This window comes from Xenia sp. Carnegie-2017, unplaced genomic scaffold (assembly GCF_021976095.1).
Source record: "Xenia sp. Carnegie-2017 unplaced genomic scaffold, XeniaSp_v1 HiC_scaffold_13, whole genome shotgun sequence".
NCBI classification, from domain to species: Eukaryota; Metazoa; Cnidaria; class Anthozoa; order Malacalcyonacea; family Xeniidae; genus Xenia; species Xenia sp. Carnegie-2017.
Window position 1 is genome coordinate 2,784,541 of NW_025813436.1, and position 24,864 is coordinate 2,809,404.

The 24,864-nt window shown below is 38.9% G+C and overlaps 3 protein-coding genes across 4 annotated transcripts in view; 1 reads left to right on the top strand and 2 right to left on the bottom strand.

The window, feature by feature from the left end:
* LOC124459553 overlaps window positions 1–24,864 on the top strand; it is a 31,539-nt gene that overhangs the window by 5,691 nt on the left and 984 nt on the right. Inside the window, exons 1-9 of one of the 2 annotated variants that reach the window (XM_047009008.1) lie at window positions 48–210; window positions 292–347; window positions 853–919; window positions 1,095–1,166; window positions 1,487–1,564; window positions 1,684–1,747; window positions 2,878–2,929; window positions 3,219–3,259; window positions 24,486–24,544. In XM_047009008.1, the coding sequence (XP_046864964.1) occupies window positions 137–210; window positions 292–347; window positions 853–919; window positions 1,095–1,166; window positions 1,487–1,564; window positions 1,684–1,747; window positions 2,878–2,929; window positions 3,219–3,259; window positions 24,486–24,544 (563 nt within the window). In that variant the 5' untranslated portion in view covers window positions 48–136. Of the gene's footprint in view, window positions 1–47; window positions 211–291; window positions 348–852; window positions 920–1,094; window positions 1,167–1,486; window positions 1,565–1,683; window positions 1,748–2,877; window positions 2,930–3,218; window positions 3,260–24,485; window positions 24,545–24,864 lie in introns of those variants that run through there. The other variant, XM_047009009.1, reaches the window with a different exon arrangement.
* On the bottom strand, window positions 4,905–6,635 carry LOC124459554. Its single transcript, XM_047009010.1, has 2 exons — window positions 6,349–6,635; window positions 4,905–6,170 (listed from the first exon to the last, which is right to left on the bottom strand). Exons 1-2 carry the CDS (start codon window positions 6,618–6,620, stop codon window positions 5,921–5,923), a joined length of 522 nt encoding a protein of 173 aa, XP_046864966.1. The 5' UTR covers window positions 6,621–6,635; the 3' UTR covers window positions 4,905–5,920.
* LOC124459551 (inositol-3-phosphate synthase 1-A-like) lies at window positions 8,151–12,056 on the bottom strand. The gene is made up of 2 exons (XM_047009006.1): window positions 11,769–12,056; window positions 8,151–10,193 (listed from the first exon to the last, which is right to left on the bottom strand). Exon 2 carries the CDS (start codon window positions 10,056–10,058, stop codon window positions 8,427–8,429), a length of 1,632 nt encoding a protein of 543 aa, XP_046864962.1. The 5' UTR covers window positions 10,059–10,193; window positions 11,769–12,056; the 3' UTR covers window positions 8,151–8,426.

Consider the following 24,864-nt stretch of genomic DNA (forward strand, 5'->3'; position numbering starts at 1 on the left):
TTTAGTAAAGCGGAAGCTTGCATGCTAATTATAGACGTCATCCATAAGGCGCGAAGCGCGAAATGACGAAATTTTTGTAGTTCAAAACGTTGAAAGAATGGTTCAGCGATAAATTCTTGATGCAAAACCTTTGAGAATGTCAGAGAAAGGCCCAAGTAACCACAACAGTGACGATGCAAATATCGACAAATCGTTATTGTCTTTAAAGGGGTAAATTATCAAATCACACTGCCCCTAATTGTATCACTTGGGTATTTTTCAAACGTATTGTGTAAATTGTTGTGAATTTAGTTGCAAAGAATGGCTTGAACAACAGAATCTGGACTATGAGACAGAATTGTATTGCAGTAAGATTTGATGCGTTTGTCAATTACAGTCAATATTGTGTTTGACAACAATAAAAGTAGTGCAATTGAAATAATTTTTGAATTAAGTTCCTACCTTACTACTGACATTGAACAGACAAATAAGGTATAATTGGATCTTCGTAAAACAATTTCAATTTGCAAAATATGGTTTAAATAACATCACCCACTGGGATGTATTTATTTGGAGTTGGAGGGGAGACCGAAAGCTGGACCTTGAAGCGAGTCATATTGTAGAATGTGGAATAGACTGTTTTGTGCTCTTTAAATAATCTTCCTTTTCTTTAAGGAATTTCTGTCCATTTCTCATTGACACTTCTAAGCAATACTGCTAAATGTTACTAAGAATTTTTTGTCAGTCTTTGTTGAATATAAAGATGATCATGGATGAAATATTGCATCAATGAAATTTCATTTCTTAATGCATTTACCTGTTCACAAATATACCACCAATTGTCATTTAACCAACATTTTCCCAAACTTTTAGTGAGAGAAATTGAACAAGAAAAGTTAAATTCCAAAAATGAAAGATCTTATGCAGAACTGGCTCAAAGGCATGTTCATCATATTCAATGGCAGACACTAGAGATGGTGGTTCAATCCCTTCCCCTTAATATTTCGCCCCATTTTCCCTTGCAATATTTTGCTCAGTGTTCAGCGTTGATTCATATGCATGTAAGGAAATTGTCTCAACTTTTCATTGATGGAACATAATTTTTAACAATATAGTGTATCAAAGCTGCAAGAACAGTTTTTGAATGAGTCTTCCATGTTTTCCACCAAGCAACAGGTTTTAGAAAGGTAGGTAAAAATGTGTTGCCTTGTGTTATCCCATTTGCTCAAACATCTTCATTCTCCAGTAATATTCCTTGAGCATCATCAAAGTCTTGGCACATATGCTTCTAATTTTTCCTGTTTCTATCATTTCTGACACAATGAGTACTTTCATTTAAAGTTTAATCATAGATAGTTTATAAGAATGGGAAGAGAAGGGACCCCCAACTTTGATGGGAACTAGTAAACTTAATTAAGCAACAACACAAGAAGATCAAGATCGACTTTCTCCCCTCCCCCAAAAAATTATAGTCCATAAGTTTTTTAGAGTTGTGTATTTTTATCAGGTTACTGCAGAGTTATGTTGTTGTGAAGAAACATTTTGGCACCAAAGAAAATAAACCTCAAATGGACGATGAGCACGAGTAAGAAATTCGCTGTTAAACATTCAAGTTTTTCGCAAATATTCCCCAAGTTTTTTACATTGGTCTAGCTCACCATTTTATGTTTTTGTTCTTCATTTTATATTTTTGTTTACCAACAGCGAACTCACGAAGAACTTTGAAAAGCAACACAGATTATGCAAGGATGTAGAAAAATATCTTCAGGTTTGTATCGAAAACACTGCATTGAAAATGTTTCTTCAACCCACAGTACTTTAGCTAAAATGCATTACCTGTTGCCAATACGTTGGGACCTAGAAACAGAACAGTCAAACAACAAGCTAGGTTACTCGAGGCATTAAAAGCTGTGTTTTGGTGTATTTTTTCCGTAGTCAGAGTTGAGATCAAAGCAAAATCTTCGACAGTCTGTAAACTTCTGAGCGGTCTGACAAAATAAATGTCCAAATTCCTACAAAAATTACAGCAAGCATGCGGCGTTATTGTTGATAAAAAAGTAAAATTTCCACAAAAATAGAATATTTTAGGTATGGTAATCAACAACATGCCTTAATGCATTGTTAGATACGCCGAAATCGACAGTTTCATTTACGACACAGCGATTCTAAGACAAGCTGCTCATCAAATTAGTTACATGTCTTTACAAAAACTAATTCAGTCAAGCAAAAGTTGCAAATTTGGTTGCTACAAAATTTGCAAAAGAATTCATTATTACTGTGTTGGTGGCTACCCTTAAAAGGACCAATGACCTACATTGCTTGACGATTTTTACTTTATCCTATCCTTCGTCATCAATGACGTCGTAGCGAGTTTTTTTCTGACAGGGAGAGTAGCTACTTAAAAACGGAATGCCAAACAGGGGGCATCGGCAAGCTAGTGTTTATTTAGTTTCATTATTTAACTAAAACCTTCTTTCCACTATGACAAAAAGAATTATTTGAAATTTTCGGACATGTAAAGTTTCTACCGTAACTGAAGCTTGAGTTTTTTGTAGCCGTAGACGGAGTTTTCTCTGTCGGATCCAGAATTGAAACCAGCGAAGTTAGCACTGCACTACTTGCAGGACAAAGCAAAGGAGAAATACGACACTTTCTACTATAGCAAGAGAAGTCCTATTGAAGTAGTTTATGCAGAATCGAACTGCCTGAAGTGTTCAACTGTCCAACTACGGCTCTCAGTTACACATGTTTGAGAGTCATAAAATGTTTATGGACGTTGTTCAGTTGAAACAACTTTGAAGCAACTTTTGCAGTCCATATCTCATACATCATATTAACGAATCAAGCTGAACGCATTTGAGACAACACTTTCATTTTTTAACACAATTATCATTTAAGGCGCTTAGAGAAGAAAGTGAAGTTTTGGTCAAGGTGCAAAGAGAGCGCGATGGTAGGTTCACTATTCTCTATTCACCGTGAAAGGTCGATAAGGTACATGCATCCAATAAAGTGACTTCACGATTTTAAGTTTGTCCGAAAATTTTAGTTTACTATAGTTTACTACGTCGCTTGCGCAGTGTTTAATTGAAAATCTTTAATAAACTATCGTCAAGTACTAGCAAACAAGATCGACTTTGTAATTTATACCAAAAAAAATTGAGAAAAATCAAATAGAGATTTTGAATGTCTGCATAGTGCTATAGTTTACTGTAATCTGCTCTTTTTCTTATTCTTTGTAGATGTAACAAGTAGAAATAAGGAGTTAATGCGACGACTCCAGGTTTGTCATGTGATCTCTCATTTGATGTTTTGTCTGTGAGTGCCTTTTTGCAATTGATCAATGTAGATAGTTTAGAAGATTTGAAACATGCTCGCAAAATAATTTAGAATTCCAAAATTCGATCTTCGTGCATTTTCTGGGGCTCGAAGTCTACTACTATTTGGTTGACCGTGAAATTAAAAAATGTAGGGCGAGAGCTCAGATCTGACGTCATATCGGGATCACGCTTAAAACTAAACACTGTATTTTACACACAAAATATCCTCAAAGTCATATCTATTTTAATGCATTACACACGTAAATTACATTGGATGTTGACAAGCATCCAATTTGGTAACAAAATACAACAAATGAATTCCCGTTGTGACGTCAACAATAACAATAGTTACCAGCTTTTTTGTACTGGCGGTCACACAGTGAAAATGGTTAATTTTTCAACTTTGGGTTTAAAAAATCCCCCAAAGATCATACTTTGGAATTATAAAATGCATTGCAAAGTTTTAAAGTAGCCTGAACCATCTAAATGGCACAATGCAAAAACAAGATATGGGCACTTTAAGAACTGCTAGTCTGACTACCGTGAAAGGTGAGGTAAAAATAAAGTTTAAAACAAAGTTTAAAAAATCAATCGTATAGAACATTTTAAAAAGCAAACCGAGAATATCTTCTCCGCAACTGTATGTCAACCACGTCAACGCAGTAGAAATAGATTTTTCTGTAAATATTGAGCGTTTTGCCACTTTTCAAATTGGCAGAGGTTTGCCTCACTCGTAAGTTGTAACCATAGACGCACTGCTGTGACATCGGCACATTTAGATTATTCGTGAGGCCAATCTTGTATTTATGTAACGTTTGCATGGTATCGCAGACTTTCCTTGTGATAAAGTAGAAAGTTATAATAACGCCTGTTTCAAACTTAATTTGAATTAGGTTCGGCCAAGTCCACAAAAATTTGACTTTGATTCAAACGTCGAACTTAATTAGGTCGAGCTAGGTAGTCATATATAAAAAATTTAATTTTTTTCATTTTTAAAGATAGTTATGAGAAACTATCAGTATTTGAAAGACTTTAATGAAGGAAATGAACTGATGGGAAAAATTAGAATATCATTAATTACACTAATTATCCAACATGGTGGCCACTAATTCCCAATAAATTAACTTTGCTGCAAACATGATATCGTGAGAACCAGTGATCCAAATTAAATGTTTTTTTAAAGCTTAGAACATAATCTAGTGCTTGACACTTCAATTTTTTATTGATTCTTAATAAACAAAAATATATTCCAAAATTTGATTTTCTTCAGTAATTTTGCATTTTTGGCACACATTTTATGCATAACGAGTAAATATTTCATCAACAATGCAAAATATCAAAATTTGAAAAATGTCAAGTGCTAGATAATATTACTAGCCTTCAATCTACAAAATTTCAGGCATCTCTGACAAAAAAACAAAGATAATATGATGTCACAAAGTTCTTACTAAGTGCTAAAATCACCAAAAATGAGAAAACAACATTTAAAGTTTACGTAACCTATATTATACCTCTGGAAGCCCTAAAAATTGCCAGCTTCATAAGTAACTCCTCCCTTATGGGTAGCATTGTCAACATAATTCTTTCTAATGTTTCTTAATGTTTTTCTTTGCTTTTTCACCTTCTCTGAACTCTTCTTTGCCGACAACTTTATCTGATGATGATCACATTCTTCAGCCCCTTTACTTGTAAATTACAGGAGTAATGTAATTGACATTCCAGGAGTTATGTCCAGTTCACTTAATATCTTTAACAAATTTATGTCCCCATCATTAAATTTAAGAATAGCCAAGTATGTTGCATGAGCAACAGTCTCTTGTTCAACATATGTGGTCTTCGAACATTGTTCCCATATCATTTTATTTAGAAATTCATTAACATTTTGAGTTAAGCCATGAGTACATTTGTTCAACAAAGTAACATTGCTCAATTCTTCAAATATGGGCTCAATGAGCTTACCTTTACATTCAGGAATGCCAATCCTCCGCTTGTAGTTGTCCTTTTCCCTCTTATAGCCACACCAACTGTCTTCACCATCAGGACAAAAATGATGCAAAGGATTAGTATCAGTTGACGCTTTTATTGTTTTTGCCATTTCCCTAACATCATGAATATTTCCTCTGACAGATAAACTATAATAGTTTTGAAGAATATCAATCTTTCCATCTGTAAGCCTTCTTTTTCCACTCAATCCTTTCCCGTCAGCAAGCTTTACCCCTTTCATTGTATTCTTCAACTTACGAAGACGACTCCCAACCCTCTTTTGAATGTGACCAATACACTCCAACTTTTTTGGAATGCATTCTTCTCCATATAGCTTTCTTTCAACAATGGTGTTATATGTTGAAGAATCCCCATCCCAAGCATATCTTTGTATTTCAGCCCTCTAGAAACCAAAGACCTCTCGAAAATTCGCACAGCTCCGGAAGTCTCCATGCTGCTACTGCTGGAGGGCTCAACAGCCATCTCTGTCTGGTATGAGTCTCTAGTCTGTACCAAAGCAAAGAGATGCTTGAACCAGGAACCATATCCTTTATCTTGTTGAAATCTTTTGATGCCAGTTGCTGTCTTTATGGTCACTGCTGCATGCTTTCATTAACTTATGTATTTTTTCAACTTGTTTCTCATTTGCACAATAGTAAAATCTGTTCTCTTCTTTTGTCACATCTGCTCTTCAGTTCAGTCAGAATGCTTACATAAATTTGGCTATTCTTCTGATTTTTAGTGTTAGTAACAATCAATTTCTTCTTGTAGTACTCACTAGAAGTGATAATGTGGCGTCTGATCTCAAGGCTTTCCTGCCTGCTTTTTAACGACTTCTTTCTTCTACATTTCGATTTAGACGTAGCATCAGAGTCATACCCTTGTAATTCACTAGACAATTCACACAGGAAGAGTTTATAAGAATCCATACGTGTCACAGCACATTTTGAAAGAACGCTTATATTGAAAGAACGCTCATATTTTCAATAGTATATACATGGAATGCATGAACATCAAAAGCCATCCGCACTTGGGTATAAATAAAGTAAAAGTCCGTGACAAAACATACCTATTGATAGCTTCTTGTGACGGTGAAGATGTTAATTGGACTTCATAATCAAAATTCTCGGATGATCTTTCAGTATCATCCATGAGATTTGTATCTTCGCGCTTTCCATGCTCCGTCTTCAACTGGCACTCCATGCAATAACCAACCGATAAATCTAATATCAAACCACTAACGTCCTCATTTTCTTCAAATACCGTACACAAGTTGCAAGCCGGCAATTGACAATTTATGCATTTAGCATTTGTATTTAGTGTCTTTTTTGCAAAACCCATATTTCAAACCTTCCATACTAGCAGCCATAGCCATTCTTGACAACAGTTGCAAATGGCGCTTCCGCGCGAGAACTTGGCGTAATCATTTGCTGGACATTTTAGGATTACAATGAATAGAGTTGTATGAAATGGACTACTGTTTATACCCAGCTTTTAGGTGCGGCACATAATAAGTTCGCCGTTTGAATCAAATTCGCGAGGTGTCGCGCTTAATACATTTAGCACGACTGTTCTTGTCAAACTTAATAGCGCTGCCGCACTTTAATAATTTCGTCCAACTTAGGCCTGTTTTACACGTCGCGCTTCTCACGTGCAAAATACTCTAAATTAGGTCGGCTCATGAGAAGCACGCCGTTTGAAACGGGCCTGTGTCACCAAACTATCATATCTGTTATAGCTAATAACTATGATTGCTAAATTACAGTTCAGATGTGAACATCGCTGAGAAGTTAGATATGTTTAGTAATTGTCTCTGTTAACAAATTATGTCACTGAATTTTGACGGAACTATAAAAAAAGGTAATTTACTCCGAACCAAAACCACTTAAAATTTCCAACATGCCATATACGTAGCTAAAGAGTCCCTCCATGGACCGAGTCCTTAATGCAAACACAACCAAAAACTATTCACGATTATTTTTAATTCCTGGGTGTTTTTCCACTTAGCGATTAAGCAAGCCTGATATTTTACTCCTATTATGCAAACATTTTTGTGTTTATTCAATGAAAAAACGATGAATGAAATTAAACATCTACAGTCATTTTGCCAAATGATTTGCTAGCAGCGGTGAATACCCGGCTAAATTTGCTAGTGCTTCCGCAATTATGTCAAATTTCGCAATAATTCTAATTGTTATCTTTCTTGCTGACTAATATATGGCTGTTGAACTTTGTACATGGTCTGTTATTACGCCAATGTCCATGTCTGTGGTCTTTATCTTATGATGGCGTGATGTGGCTTGTTGTTATGGTGCCACAAGTTCATACGTCATTAAGTTTTTATAATTTCAACATTTTATTTATATATATTAAGTAAAATAATAGAAGCAAGTTGCAAGAAATCTGTCTAGTTCTTATGCAGCTCTTGTATGATTAAAGTTTCATTGCATTTTAATAATAGCAATGTATATTTCTTAATAGTTACACTGAATGAAATACAATACATACATGTTTTATTGCATTTCAATAATAGCAATGTGTATTTCTAGTTATACTTTTTGTTTTTAGCTTTCACTAGCTAATTTACTGGTTCTAAAATGATGAACCAATGTGGATTTCTAGTTCATAATGTTTAATACGAAAAGATTTTCTTGAATTTTGCAGCTTTACAATTGATTTATTAGATTAGCATTCACGAAATATTTTAATTAGGGAAGTGAAACAATTTTACATCACTTGTAAAACTCAGCAGTCAAAATCTTGTTTTACTTTTCATCACATTTATAAAGAATAACAAACTTAAATTTTTAAATAATGGTGAACATTTGTCAACACTTTAACCGACAATTCAAAATGCACTGAAATCCATAATGCCATACAGAAAGTATGTTTATAAATCTCTTCACTTAACTACAATGTGTTAACTCTGCTTATTTTTAAAATAAATCTTTCAATACATACAATTCCAAAGAACGCCATGCAAACGTTAGCATATAAGTGATAGCTTTCACTTTTGATTTGAAGCAAGCTTTATGAGCAATAAATAGCTTAGAACTATAAGACACATAAACGTGGAACAATTTCTAGCAACAAGAAAAGGCAAGAACAAAACACTGTCAAACCTTAGAAAGTAATAAATGTCAATAACTAAACCATTGACTTCAATGATGGAATTTGTGATGAGGGAAGATCAGGTTTGAGTCCATTAATTTTGTAGACCCCATCATAGACTTCAGTACTTTTTGTATGAGATGTAGCAGCAGTGGAATGTTTGTGCTCCAATAGCATGTTGTTCTGAGGTGCAAGTCCAACACAGGCACGGAAAATGTTCTCAATACAGGCACGTTGGCGAAACAGAGCATTTACCACAGGTGTACCACTCGGCACCAAAGGTGCTTTGAGAAGATAACTGAGAATAGACAGGATTGTGTTGAAGCTCTGGAATTTGGTATCACCACCAGCACGGAACTTGATTCTCTCGCAGACTTCACAAAGGATAACAAGATCAAGGATGATGGGGGCAGCCAACAGGGAGTCTTCACATGTGTTATGGATAACGAGGGTGTTGGTGCCATTCATGAAGATTTCTGAGGTGTATTCATCCATGGCTCGTTTGCTATCTTTAACATATGGTACATACTTGATCACAACACAATGATCAGGTTTCTCGCCTTTATTGTAGAGGATTGGGTTTGAGTTGACCATGTCATCCACTACATTACTCTTCGAGATTTCCTTGGATCGGAACTGCTTTGCCGAAGACAGATTTTTGCCATCATTGTTACCAAGATGATTGTAGCTAACAATCGAAACAGGTTTGATTCCAGCACTTACAAGGAAATCAACCAGGACCGACTTGATCTTTGTTTGACCCGATTTAAAGTCATCCCCACCAAGGAATGTTTGGTATTTTTCCGCTAATGCGACCACACCAGGAACGAAAGTGTTCTGAGGCGACCCGTTAATGTAAGAACAGCCCTCCAAAATACTGGCAACGGCGAACAACGAGGAAGGTGATACTTCGTCTTCGTTGTTTGCTATCGATGTAAGCAAACTCTCCGCAGTGTCGTTTAACCCCACTCGAATATCGCAGAATCTCTCCGTGTTCGCAGTCCAAAGAACAATCACCTTATCTACTTGATTTTTTGCCTTAAAATCACGTATGTCAGCGCGGATTTGCTCGACCATCGTTGCTTTGTTGCCCTTGAGGATATTATCAGCCCGATCAGCTTGATTCGCTGCAATAAAGTCAGGACAATAAATTGATGGGCGAGGTTTCAGCTTCTCGAGATATGGACGCAGCTGTCGTTGCAAATCGTAGTCAAGTACTTCGGCTCTTTGCATAGCGTCTGCTATATTCATAGAATTAATGTCCCATCCATCGAAGATGATGTCGTTCGGCTCCACCATCGGCAAAATGGCTTTTAATGGAACGAAGACTTCGCCATCTGGCCCTGTGCCTAAGCTCACTGTCGATGCTTGAGTGACCGAACCAGTGTAGTTCGATTTCATTGTTCCCGACTTCGTATTCCATGTTAGACCCAATTTATTGGCCAAAACAGAGGCCGTAAGCGTGGTGCCATTGTTGCCACCCCAACCAACGAGCATGCAACCTAGCTTGGGAACTTTGCGTTCTGTTTTGAACGTGTAAACGGTCTTCTTGGGAATTACTTCAATTTTCGCACCACGTTGTCGTACTTCTGAAGTTTCGTAGTGATAAAGACTTTCAATGTACTCGTCAGTGTACACGACGTTTGGACTAGTGACTGTAAAGGCCATTTCTCAACGATTGACACACGTCTTACAAAAGATGGGTTCAAAATTTGAATGTACTTTACAATGGCGGTCGAATGTTTATATACTGTCCTTCTCGTACAATAACAAGTCACACGTCATTTCCGGTCTCGGGGAAAACTACAAAAAATTCCATTCATAAATAAATTTATGGAGCAAATTCTTCTTGTTGTAAAATAAATTGATAATGTTCATTTACAGGCAATGCAATGAAAATTTGGACTAAATAATTCATTGCTAGTTCAAATTTTGCCCATAGAATGTCGTCATTGGTTAAAGTTCTCTAATTTTACATGTCTATTCCGAAAATATGCTGTTATTCCTTGCAACAGCCCAGGGAAAACTATTTCGTACATTATTCATGTTTTTTGATATTTTGCAACGTCGGGAAAAATACTGGCGGGAAGATTTATCCAGAGTGACGGAAAACTATGAACCACATAAATGAAACACGTGAGTAGCGCACGTGACGTGAAAGTGAACTATAAATTTAATAATTGAGTAAATTGAATCACAGATTTTCTTTATGTTCTTTATTAACAACAAAAGTGACTGATCTCGAAAACATTATTTTGCTGTTTTGTGAAAACAGATCTGTCAGACTGTCACGTGAAATGTTAGCATTACAATTTGTAGTACAAAGGTCGCTTTGGTCGTATCAGTTTGATGGTGATCTACCCAAAATTTCATCAATACCCACACCTTAAATTCTGCAAGCAGGAAATTTCCCATACAATGATAATCTAGAATGAGTGAATTTGCTTGCTACATTTTGACAGCGAATTTCACGGAGGAAGCACGTGGGCAATAAACACAATTTTTTAATGCCGGTTAGTTCCCGCAGTTCTGTCATTTTGGGCTCTGAGTCTGGATTGTCAAAGATATAGATTTGTCTAACATCCTTTTCCAGCCGACAATGTTAAAAAATAAATTAGAAAATACACTCCAAATAACATCACCTTGTAAAGTTAAGATTCGAGTTAAAACAGCATGGACAAGATTTAAAGCTATATTTCGACTTTATTTCAAAGTCAACAAGCTTGTAAGCTATCAAGCCAAGTCATTATCTAACATGATCAAGCATACCATACCATAGCTTGATAATGACTTCGAAATAAAGTCGAAGTATTTTTTAAATCGTGTCTCTGGCTGTCATAACTCGAATCTTGAGTTTACAAGATGATTTTTTTTGAAGTGTGTTTTCTCGTTTATTTAAAGAAATTGGCCTGTTGCAGTCAAAATGCTAGTGATTGCTTGACTATGTAATGAAAATAACTGGAAAACGATATTTATACAGTATAATACAATCATTTGCATCGGAAGCACCATGGAGCACTACATCGAAGACCTTCGATACGTTTGGCGACGAAATTGTTTTGTTTTGTTTTTCAAACAAGCTAACGCTCTTTGAAAGCAATCGTTTAATTGGAGTAGGTATATTGAACGATAATAAACATGACTCTGTCGAGCCAACATACAAAATATTTATTCGCCGAGCGATGCGACAACCTTCGATAATCTCAGATCCTATGACAGAGACCCAACATTTTCGGGAGTGGATGAGACGTTATCGAAACACCGTCTACCGAAATTGAACGAATCACTTTTGTTGAGTAGGGGATACCGATGAAAGAGTGCGCATGGCAGTTTATCTTACTCAAGAAAGAACGATTATATGGCCTTGCCATACCTTACCTTGTTTGGCTGTGGCGTATTCAAGGGCGATTCGCCCATTTGCTCCAAATTATATAAGCATTCCATTTAATGAGAGAAGCAAACTGTTCTCTATCTGTTCACAACATGGCGAATGCCGTTCAAGGCAAATGTATATTAAACGCCAAGCCAGCAGCCAAAGGTTTATGAAAACCTTGGAATTAGTTGCTATACCTCTTTCGGAAAGCCATAAGTTCGCATGTCGCAAATTTTGACGATGCGATATATTTGCTAAACGCTAAGTTAGCGCGAAATTATTATATTAACTTCAATTCAAGCTGCCTAGATTATCGAATGGGACTTAATACAACTATACTTATCAACCAAAAACCTTAAACTGGTGCCCCGAACTCATGCTACAGCCGCATCTGCATCTCAAATGACGAAAACCAACAAGTGCGTGATATTACTATTCTTTGTCTCAACTGCGTAGGCGTGGGTAAAATTACACACGCGTGGCTAAAATTACACAGACGTGGTAAAAACCGTTAAGGCACATGCAAATAAGTCACACTGGGCTCACGTGCGCAGAATGATCAAATAGTACAAGTGCATGGCTTATCAGTCATATTTTATGTCAGCGTTCATTATTGTCGTTATTCAAGACTGCGTTATTCTTAGTCTAAATGTTTTTACAGCGTAGGAATAAAAAACAACGGCTATTAATTTGATCGAAATTAAAAATGATTCAGTGGCATAGAAACAGGTCAAAAACGTCAATTTTGTCTGCTGGCCTTGAACTGAAACACTTAGCTTCGTTGTATTTAACAAAACATATTGTTATCATAGAGAAATTGAGAATGATTTGGTCTCGGACACGACTCATGAGGCATAAGGTGCATTTTAAAATGAGCATTTTTTGGTTTTGAATGTCAACATTTCTAAACTGAGCCGATGAAAAGAAACTGATGCTGAAAATTGTATCAAGCGAATGGTTGTAGCTAATTTGCATCATTTATTTTACTAACATTTCAACATTCACGGCATTGCATGCCTGGCACGCGAATCAAATACACATAAGCACAAGTGAAAACAATACGATTCAACAAAGACAATCTATTTAGCGTTTGTCATTAGCTAAACAGAAGCATAAGTGTTAAATGGTTTACCCTATTAAAATAAAGATGAGCGTCAGGACTTTCATTTGTAAATTGAGACAAATTGAATTTTTAAAAGAAAATGCTTAAAACGTTGCCCTTGTAATTCTAACTTTTTAAGTAGTCTAGGGAAGAGGGGTTCTGAGACCGGTGGAGCAATAGCTCGTGGAGCAAATGGCGTGTGACAATTGAACTTTGACACGTTAAAATATTCAGGTCGCTGAGGATTTTTGATAAATTATTCATGCCTCTGCATTAGTCGGTGCATACATGATAAAGTTTCTCTTTCGTTTCATTGAGCATTATAAATGGTACTTAATAATACATTTTACTGCTCGTCCGGATCAAATTATATCATGTGCATGTCAAACAATCAAACAAGAGCATTCAAAATAACGTATCCAATATTATTTTTATGGAAAGCACCGCTTTAAGGCTCAAGGAGAAGCTACTTCTTAAACCGAGTTAAAAATGCTACTTGTTTAGTTTTGAAATTTAAATTATTGTTTTTACTCTGTCCTTGTTAGATTTACTAACATTATTATCATTTTAGTATACGTTTGTTTTACTTGTTTGCAAGAGGTTGTGTCAGGAGTTAGGCAACCAACTGATGAAAGACCTGCGCGCTGTTCCTTTGCTATTAACCTTGGTTATTGCATAACCTCATTTAATACCCGACGTCACATTATGATGTCATACTTACGTAGTGGATGGTTAGGTGCAGCCAGGGTGAGTGCCTTGGAGTTCAGGTTCATCCTTCAATCTGCTCCTTTTTGAACCTGACCACCATTGGAATTTCCTCAGAAATTTCCCTCTCCAAAGGCACTAGTAAGGTGCTGTTCTCATGAGCCCGGCAACTGGGATTCAGCGAGGCGTGAAATGATTTTAAGTAATTGAAAGGAGTAAAAACTTTAAGCATAAAACTTACAACCTTTTCTTAAGCGTCATAAGTCATTTTAGTCGTAATTTTCAAATCAGGCTAAATTTATTTGTTTTCATTTTAAAGGTTTTAGAAAGTCAGCGCATAGAGAAATTGCTCAAATAGGTTTTTTGTTGTGAAGTATTAACCTTTTCCATTTGCCAAAATAATTTAACGCTTCGCTGAATCCCGGCTCACGAACCCATGTAAACAGCCTCTAAAAATAAAAAACTTTTTAACCTACTCTGTGCACTCCGTGCAACTATTGTAAGTCCGACATTACAAAACAGCAATGGGGCTACCACCCACTGCTTTCTTCGCCGATACTTATGTCGCATCACGTAAAAAAAGCAATGGGGGCATCACCCAATGCTCTCTTTGCCGTTACTTATCTCGCATGCCGCAAAAACAGCCATGTGCCAAAACCAAAGCGTTCTTCTGCCATCGCTTATCTCGCATTAAGACAAGACATGAATGAGCCAATCCCAAGGCTTTCTGTGCCGTCATTTATTTCAAAAAAGAGATTGTTATCCCTCAAAAACTACGTAAAAGAACACAACGAGTACAAGACTATTAAATATATTATTAAATTGGGTCTACTAAACAACCAAGAAACGACAACTAAAATTACACGTATATTCAATCCGTACCCGTCAAAGACGCCTGGTATGTAATGCGTTGCGGAATGGCGTCTAGAATAGACGCTACCATCGTTTTAATCAGGTGGTCTGGAATCAGAGGGGTAACCAGAACGTTAATTGGGGGGTTGTATAATCATATATTCAGTAGTGCCCTACTGATTTCTTTTGAAATTCAAATCACTTTCAAAAGAAATCAGTAGGGCACTACGGAATATATGAATATGCACACCCCACCCCCTAATTTGCGTTCTAGTTACGCCTCTGTCTGGAATACCAGCTGCGTCAGCTGATGTCGCCGCTCCAATGCGAAAGCTGTGAGCTGAAAAGCTACATCCTAATTTGCTCTAACCGCTGCACTGCGTAACCAGCTAGTCAACGTTGTTTTTGTCAAAGGCTTCCCATTACGATGACAAAATAAAGGGCCCGCCCTTTCACCTCGCACATGCAAATATTGCAACAACGCTTTCACGGCGCACACCTCCCGACGAGACTTTCCCAGCCGTATGATATAGCCTTTACGGAACGGGTCCGTATTGGAACACTTCATCCAAAGGATTATCACACTGGGATCCACCCGCCGATTGACTGTGATATCAGCCAGTGCAAGATGGGTTGTGCTATCAAAGAAATTAGAGGATGGCGTGAACTCTCTTGAGCGTAGAAAGTCAAAGAAAACAACACAACATGCTGTCCAAAAAAAGGCAGTCGTCATAATGCAGGAAGTTTTACGCATCTGAATCAATGTTGCAAGTGTTACTCGGAGTCGTTCACGTTTCGACGTACCCTGGGAGCGTTTGATACCACGAAGAACCCGTTCCAATCGTAAACAGTCGGACAACGACTGAGAAATCCGTTTTCAATATGCAGAGATCGCACAGCAGAGAGGTAAACATTTATCGACGGGCTCTTCATTGACTCTGATAAATTAGCTGCAAACATCATCAGCGTTTCCTCTGAAGCTGGTAAAGGAGATTCATTGGTGTTCAACCGGCCGGACCAGTGACAAAACTCTTTGAACATCCACTGCGCAGATTCGTAATCTCTTTAGGTGGAGTCTGCGATGCCTTGAAACATCAGGGCATTGTTTGGTTCTTCAACTCTACAAGCTCAGCTGAGCTAGCAACTCTATGGCACAGTCATTTGCTTTTGATACCCTTCCGGTACTAGCTCGACGAATCTCCGTATCTGAAAACGAGACAGTGCATCCGCTACTCGTTTTCCTTACCAGGCACGTGTTTAGCGGATACAGAAAATTTAGACCGGCGCTAAGCAACAGCTCTCCCACCAATCGCAAAATATGTTGACATTTTGGCGTTCCTGTGATAATGACGCACACAACGGTCTTGTTATCGCAGCAGAACTGAATTCGTCGTTTGGTCCAGCCAGTAGCCACTCCAAACATGACACGCTACCACAATTGGGAACAGCTTCTTATTAGCAATGCTACGAGAGCTTTGTTCCGATGACCAGGCTCCCTGAAACAATTCACCTTGACAATATGCTCCGTATCCTAAGCCACCTGATGCATCAGTTGAAATAAGCAGGTCAGCAACAGTGGCCCAGTTAGGCATATCAAAAAAGAAAACCCTGTCCCAACTTTTCAGGGAGAGTCGGGCTAACGTGCTAACGGAATCCAATTCGATTTCCAAGAAGGTCAAACACGTTGTCGGACCCACATATTTCTCCGGTGCAAAAGGAATTGCAATATCAGAAGCCGTTTGATGTATGGCATGAAGCCGTGAAGAGCACACATCCGTATTTGGTGCACCTAAGGTGAAAAAGTCGTCGAGATAATGAAGTAAATCGCCAACATCACAGTTATGCACTAAACCTAAGTGGAAAAGTTCTGCCACACTATCAAAGTTTGCAGGCGCGGAGCGCAGACCAAAGGGCAAGGTGAGGTCAACGTAATAAATGTCACGCCAATGCATGCCAATAAGATGACGGTCACTCGGATGCACAGGAATGATGCGATAAGCGCTTTTTATATCAACCTTGCCCATGATAGCCTCCCGTCCAGTCCTAATAATCAACGATATTGCATCATACACTTTACTATAGTTTGAAGAGAAGTCGTCTTTACGTATGCCATCGTTAACGCTGCAACTGTTTGGAAAGGACAAATCGATGATGTCTTAGCCAACCGCTAACACGGCTGACGTGCAAATTATCCAACGCAGGCTGCTGTGTTGGACCGTAGACCCTCCCCAACTTAACTTCATTAGCTAAATATTCGTCTATAATAGTCGGATGGTCAACAGTAGATCGACATTAAATGAAGATACGATCTTCGCACTTTGCTAGACAGTTTAAGCAATTGTCTCATGAACCTGAAAAATTCAGGTGACTCAACGGGATTGAGTGCGAAGATCGTATCTTCATTTAATTTTAAACACCGCACTGCATAAAACATTCTTAGTAGATCGACAATTGCTTTGCCCAGATTTAAGAATTTTTAAAACCAAGCTGAAATCCCTCCCGAAAACCTGTCAGAACATAATCAACTTTTTGCGGGTCGGGATGGTTACATAAGTACCATGCAAATTTGTCTACACTTACTGGCGAAATATCAGAAATAACAGGAAATATATTTTTATTAAAAAGCTTTCAGGAAAGAATTGTCATCAAAACTGTTGCAAACATGATTAATTGCCTGCCCAGAAGCTGCAGTATGGTAATGATAAAGGTCGGAGTTGATATGATTCCAGTTGCTTAAAAAAAAGAATTAATGCTGTTTAATCTGCAAACGTACTGCGTGCTAACCGCAAGGGGTCTCGTGTCCAGGCCTGCGCGCTGTTCCTTGGCTATTAACCTTGGTTATTGAATAACCTCATTAAATAGATGGAGACAGAAGCAATGACGGAGGATTTTTACAGCTATAGAATATTAAAGCAATTTCCACACTAAGCTGAAAATCAAAAGATTTTATTAAACAGCGCCACTTCAAAATGTGCTACAAGTTATTGTGAAAAAATTAATCTATCGAAGTTAATTTTTTTCATCGTTGGTTTTCTCACTAAAGCTGTGCTTTTTTTAAATTCTGTTAAGAAAAAACTTTCTCTTATCAATGGCTGCTTCCATAGCTTCCTGCGGATCAAAGTCGTCATTTTCTACAAACGCTTTCTTTGTATGCATTATTTTTCTGTGGATGGGATCTTTTTCCGTTGGTTTATCCACATAAGACGCTGCCTATAAATACTTTCCATTTCTTTTTAAAGATTTGGAAGAATGTTAGAATAGGCTTGTATTTCAGCTGTCTGTTCATCAAGTACACTGTTCACAAGGCTTTCTTTCATCTCATCGAAATCTACCTTACTTTTTTCCTTTGCTTCTTCTATTAAAGGTATCCAAGGATCAGTTTCCTCTTCAGTTTCAGCCTCGCTTAATTTCTGTTGACATTGAACTTTCAAATTCATCTGTTGAACTTGTAGAAACATTATCTTCGAAATGCATTCCCTGACTGTCTGAATCTGATTAAGACATTTCTTGCTGATTCCTTAGTGGATAGTACTCTTTTTCGTGTATGCGTAAGTTGAAAGCTCGATTAAATATTTTCCACAATATCTGCAGCTTATTCTGCCAGCACAGCCTTTTCGAAATGTGATGTTTTTTTGTAGCAAGTTCAGTTCCAAAATGAAGAGGTATTACTTTACTAAATCACAGTCATAATTAATTTCATTATTTAGCATGGTTAGCCTACCGTCGCAAATTTAAACTAAACTAATACAAATCATCTATATTTTGAATATCGTTCAAACTGCGGATGATTTCATAAGCTCGTGTGGCATTAAAAGGTTGCAGATGGCAAGAGTCCGCTACAGTCCGCTCAGCGACCTGAATATTTTAACGTGTCAAAGATCAAATGTCACACGCTATCTAGTGAGCAATAGCTCCACCAGCTCCACCGTCTCAGAACCCTTCTTCCCTATACTACTATTCTAGTCGTTGTTCTAGAATTTTGTATTCAGTCTCTTAGTAGCGCAAATTTTGTTGATGCCCCTAGAAATTCTCTTGTCTATCTGGTGCCCCTCCCCAAGCTGCAAAATCCAGGCACCCCCATTTTTCTTTCCCTGTGTTTTCTTTCGCTAACTGATGTTAAATTTTTAGCTCAATTATGAATATGAAATATCATGGAGAACTTATTCTGAAATCTAAATAGAAATACATTAACATCACAAGCTGATTGTACTTTCTAAATGTTGATTATTTTTTCTGAGCAAGCAATTTATTTTTTCGTCTTCGATACTTCATTTGCAAAACAAATTTTTTACGAAATTAAAAGCGCTAAATATTTTAGAATAACTTTTAAAATGGCTAATAATCTATATGATTTCGTTATTTTTTGTCAACGTGTATAAGGACGGTGTGACATTTATTACTTATTGCATTGATCAGCTCTCGAGTCATCCCAAAGGTCTCTTCCGTTTGCAATGTGCCAACACAGTAAACTTTTTTTTTATTTCCTAAATGATGATGACTCGAAGTGCTAATGAAGCAAGAATTTTGCTTTTAAATAATAGTTTTAGTTTTAAAAAACAGAACTTACTAAGGGATAGTATGAACTTTCTAAATAGTCACAATGCTTCATAAGCACTAAAGGCTGTAGCGGCTGTAGTCAGAGCTGAAACTCTGATTTTCAACAACAACAACAACAACAGTTATTAAGTCTGGCCATTTGTTATCATCATGATAATGATCAACATTTGCTATCTGTAATGCCGTAGACAGTACTGCCAGCGACGTGCCCAGACAAAGTGATCTCATCTTTCCATCTCTGAGAAGTTATCTCATCCAACCATCTTTGAGAGGTTGACAGCATTGCCAAAACATCAAAGGTAGCACATGGCGATTCGTGGCCGTTGTAGGTTAGATACCTGGTCTCTCAAGAGCATCTTGTGAGTTATGTGCCAGCTGGACTTGTTCCTTAAACTGCTGGAGAACAGTGCGGTTAGACCAGGTGCTGTCTGCTCTGGTAGGTTAGTTGGTCCCAGGGTCCATCTGCCATGACTCGCCATTGTGCTGCCTTCATCCGCCATCCATCTTGTTCCGTTTTGGTATTTTGCTGTCCCAAACTATCCTTGTCTGGTTCCGGGTGGAGCTCCGTTGATGGACTGCATAACATCTAGCAGTAACCGAATACTCCTGCATCTGAGGTCACCACCAGTCGTCTCGACACTGTCTTGCCACTGGATCCATGTGATTTCAGAGAAGAGTGAGGTTGACGTCTGCCAGCTTTTCCTCACTATAATAAATTCTTGCATACGTCTTGACAACACCACTTAACCTAGAAGTAAGATTTTTTTTCTTCCTGAAGCCCTGTGGCGATGGGCGAGCGACGAAGCAGCAGGTGTGGATACACTGGGAGCTGTAGTTGCAGACCTGCACACAGGCGGCCCAGGTCTAATGGTCGCTTTCGTACTGACTGAAGCAGCAGTGAACTCGGCGTCTACCTGGGTGTCTGAGCAGCCCTTTTTAGGGATGCACTGCTCACCTCACATGAGGAAGGGACTAGAAAAGGTGTCCTAAAAAAAAGCCTGCTTTAACCTTCATCCTGGCCAGCAAGCCGCGGTTGGCGGGAATCCCACACCAGCGGTCGAAATAAAGGAAAGAAAAAATTTAAGGTGACACCGATCACCTTAGGCACATGGAATGTGCGTACATTACTTGACAACCCTTCATCAGACAGACCAGAGAGGAGAACTGCTTTAGTTGCCAGAGAACTTGCTAGATATAACATCGACATTGCAGCACTGAGTGAGACTCGTTTCGCTAATGAGGGGCAGCTGACTGAAAATGTAGGTGGCTACACTTTCTTCTGGAGTGGCCGTTCTGCCGACGAGCGCCGAGAGTCTGGGGTAGGTTTTGCCATCAGGAACCATCTTGTGCAAAAGCTTGCCAATCTCCCTAAAGGTACAAACGATCGTCTCATGTCAATGCAGATTCATCTACATGATGGTAAACGGGCCACACTCATCAGTGCCTATGCACCTATAATGAAAAATCCTGAAGATGTGAAAGACAGATTCTACGAAGATCTGGATACTATGCTTTCATCCGTGCGCAGTACTGATAAGCTGATCCTACTTGGGGATTTTAACGCAAGGGTAGGCCGTGATTCTGCCTGGGATGGAGTCATTGGAAAGAGTGGGGTAGGCAAGTGCAACAGCAATGGCCTTCGCCTGCTGGAGTTATGCTCATCGCATGGTCTCCTTTTAACCAACACAATATTCCGGCTGTCCAACAGGAACAAAACATCATGGATGCACCCCCGGTCGAAACACTGGCATGTCATCGACTACATCATTGTCAGGAAGAAGGACAGGCAGGATGTCAGAATTACCAAGGCCATGTGTGGTGCAGAGTGCTGGACTGACCACAGACTCATCATCTCTAAAATGAACATCCGCATCAAACCAAAGAGACGTCCACAGGGATGCATGACCAAAAAGAGGATAAATGTTGCCAAGCTGAAAAACCATCAAACAAGTGCAGCTCTATCCACAGACCTAGAATCCAAAATTGCCAACTTCAATCCTGGAGGTAACGTCGAAGAAGACTGGCAATCCTTTAGGGACACAGTTCACTCAACTGCAGTGCAAGTGTTGGGTTACCCTTCCCGACATCAGCATGATTGGTTTGATGAGAATGATGAGGAGATTCAGGCCCTACTTGATGAAAAGCACAGACTTCATCGTGCTTACCAAGATGATCCAACTTCAGTCTACAAGAAGAATGCCTTTGCCAGTGCACGGAGAACAGTTCAGTGTAAGCTGCGGGCGATGAGAGATTCCTGGCTCAGTGCTAAGGCTGATGAAATCCAAGCCTATGCCGACAGAAATGATACAAAGCGGTTCTATGAAGCTCTCAACACCATATATGGACCTCGATCGTCAGGAAATTCCCCTCTCTTGAGCTCAGATGGGACTTCACTAATTACCGAGAAGGAAAAGATCTTGCATAGGTGGGCTGAACATTTTGAAGCTGTCCTCAACCGTCCTTCTTCCATCAATGATAAGGCAATAGACAGGTTGCCCCAGGTCAACATCAACACGACCATGGATGTTCCACCTGTTGAATCGGAAGTCAGGGAGGCAATAAACAAGCTCTCTAGTGGTAAAGCCCCTGGTGCAGATGCTATTCCATCCGAGATATATAGAGTTAGTGGTCCCACATTTATCCAGAAGCTCACTGACCTCTTCCAATCCTTCTGGGCTGAAGGATCCATCACCCAGGAATTGAAAGATGCCTCGATTATTCACCTATACAAGAGGAAGGGTGATCGTCAGTCCTGTGATAATCATCGTGGAATCTCACTCCTATCAATAGCTGGGAAAGTTCTTGCCGGAGTGTTACTAAACCGGCTAATAGACCACCTTGAAGAAGGACTGCTACCAGAATCACAGTGTGGTTTTCATAAGGGCCGTGGAACTGTTGATATGATTTTCGCAGCACGACAACTCCAGGAAAAGTGTCAAGAGCAGAACCAAGATCTGTACACCACCTTTGTCGATTTGACAAAAGCTTTTGACACAGTCTCCCGTCAGGGCCTGTGGAGAATTATGTCCAAGTTTGGCTGTCCAGAGAAATTCATCTTGATGGTTCGTCAATTTCACGATGGCATGTTGGCCAGAGTACTAGCTGATGGTGAATACTCCGAACCCTTCCCAGTCACAAATGGTGTCAAACAGGGCTGCGTACTGGCTCCAACATTGTTCAGCATGGTTTTCACTGCCATGCTAACTGATGCTTGTCACGATGGTGTAGATGGAATCATTATCAAATATAGAATGGATGGGAGCGTATTCAACCTACGTAGACTGCAAGCTATCACCAAGGTTAAGGAGACCTTCATTCGTGACTTCCTGTTTGCTGATGACTGCGCCCTCAACGCGTCTTCAGAATCGGAGTTGCAGATCAGCATGAATAAATTTTCCGCAGCCTGTGACAACTTTGGTCTAACCATCAGAACCAAGAAGACAGAGGTCATGCATCAGCCTTCTTCTCGTACACACTACACTGAGCCTACCATACTGGTGAATGGACAGCGTCTGCAGACAGTTGACAAATTCACATATTTAGGGAGCACTCTTTCCAGAGCCGTGACTATTGATGCAGAGGTGAACAACCGGATCGCCAAAGCCAGCTCCGCATTTGGCAGGTTGCGCACAAACGTTTGGGAGCGTAGAGGGATCACCACTGCAACGAAACTGAAGGTCTACTCTGCCATTGTATTACCAACTCTCCTTTTTGCATGTGAATCCTGGACTGTTTACCAGAGGCATGCGAGACAGCTGAATCACTTCCACACAACCTGTCTCCGTCGGATATTGAGAATCAAGTGGCAAGACAAGGTGCCAGACACAGATGTCCTCTCTCGATCCAACCAGCCATCTATCTACACCTTGCTGATGAGAGCACAGATCCGATGGGCAGGCCACATTGCTCGCATGCCAGATGAGCGGATACCTAAGCAACTGCTTTATGATGAGCTCTCCAACGGCAAAAGATCAGTCGGAGGCCAGAAGAAGCGGTTCAAGGACACATTAAAGACCTCACTGAAGTCCTTTAACATCAACACCGCAACATGAGACAAACTTGCAGGGAACCGATCAACCTGGCGCGATCTCATCTTTAAGGGCTGTCAAGCATCAGAAGAAAGGCGGACTGTGGACGCCAAACAGAAACGTGAGCTGCGGAAATCAAGAGCAGCCAGTGCTTCAACATCAGATGCATCTCTGGTTTGCCCTTCGTGTTCAAGAACATTCCATGCCAAGATTGGGCTCATTAGCCACCTCAGAACTCACCGTACCCAATCTTCTAGTACTTGAGTTAACTGGTCAAGGTCATCATCGCTCGCGATGGACGAACAACAACAACAACAACAACAGTTAAATTTTCAGCATATTTTGTTTCACCTCCTGAAATTGTCTTTTAGCCTTCCCGTCATGCATGTAAGAAGTGATGCATAGGAATTGAGTTGTCATTTTAGCTACTGGTTGTGATAAACAAAAGTAAGGACTGTGTCAACAATTTTATCTTTTGTTTACACTCCTTGATTAAGGCGTGCTGTTCATGATTGTCTCGTTGACAATTATAGATAAAGCTTCAGATCTCAACGTCAAAAAATCATTAATCTGAATCTGAATTTTTAATTTCTCGGAAAATCACTTTCGACAAAACAATCTTTAGGTGGTCTTGCGGTTCGTTTGATTGATGCTTGTGGAAAGGTACAAAACAAATTTTACCCTTGTTATTTTCTTGACTCGGGTCGAGAATCGAATGAACAACCAAATATTTCATTATTTTACTTTAAAATTGTATTCACGCGTATACTCCCAAGAAGTATTAGTAAGTCAATGTCGAATTTCTAACTTTACCAGCCTGCTTTGCGCACGTTTTTATGTTCAACCTATTAAGCTGCTTTTCAACATGAATTTGAGATACATTCAGTGCCGAATTAATGAAAAGCGCAAGACTGAGCAGCTGCCCAAGGGCCTCCACAAACAAGGGCCTCCGCATTATTCAAAGGAAAATTAAACTAAGTGTCTATATCACCCTCAGGGAAATAATTTATTTAGACAGATTTGAAGATTTCAGGAACATTTGCATTATATTCTATAACACCAAAATTTGATCTTTCTTGACTTTTTGGGCCTCAAAGCTTTTTTCGTGTTTGACCGTGAGGTGCTGTGCCTGGGCCTAGTTCACGTACGTGGCGTACATTGGAGAACCCGCTGCTTTTTAACGTTGTACTTTATAGTGATATTTGTAGCTAAGTCGAGGAATGTATTTTTATTAAACTTTTGTTGTATGTCGTTGATGTTTAACGAAAATTGTATTTATATTTTGCGATTGGAAAAATCAGCGGCCTGTGGCCTTTAGAGTAGGGAAAGTTGGCCTTCATATTTAAAAACTATTGGTGAATTTTTTATGTTAGTGCCTGCTCATTGATCATGACATTTGGTGGAAATATATCAGTTATAAATAATGTTTATCCTACCAAGCATAAACTTTACGTCTTTTAATCTATTTGCTTTATCAGGACGTACATCTCAAAAAGGAACTATCCAAGAGTCAGAAGGAAACAAAGACCGAGTCAAGGTGTATCAAGTAATCAAATAGCTTTATGAAAAACAGTGTATTGGCCAGTTATTCTCCATTTGGGAGAGTAGAATGATGTGAATTCTATCTAAATGCTCTGGAGATGATTATAGCCATAACGTTGTAGTATCATTACATGTTTGTAAATGTAGATTTTCCAGGTTGGTATAGTCCTGAGAAGGACTGTTTTTGTTGTTGTCTTCAAATTCAAAAAAATTTTTTGACTCTTAAGATGACTACCGCTAAGGTTGTCGAAAAGTCAGTCAACAACAACAAAAACACTCCTTCTCAGGACTATACCAACCTGGATGATTTACATT

What these genes read in the sequence shown, in the direction of transcription:
- LOC124459551 (XM_047009006.1), bottom strand. Translation starts at nt 10,058, where the DNA reads ATGGCCTTTACAGTCACTAGTCCAAACGTCGTGTACACTGACGAGTAC.
- LOC124459554 (XM_047009010.1), bottom strand. Translation starts at nt 6,620, where the DNA reads ATGGGTTTTGCAAAAAAGACACTAAATACAAATGCTAAATGCATAAAT. An exon ending in TCACAAGAAGCTATCAATAG is followed by an intron (nt 6,171 to 6,348) that starts GTATGTTTTGTC and finishes TGAATTGTCTAG; the next exon opens with TGAATTACAAGGGTATGACT.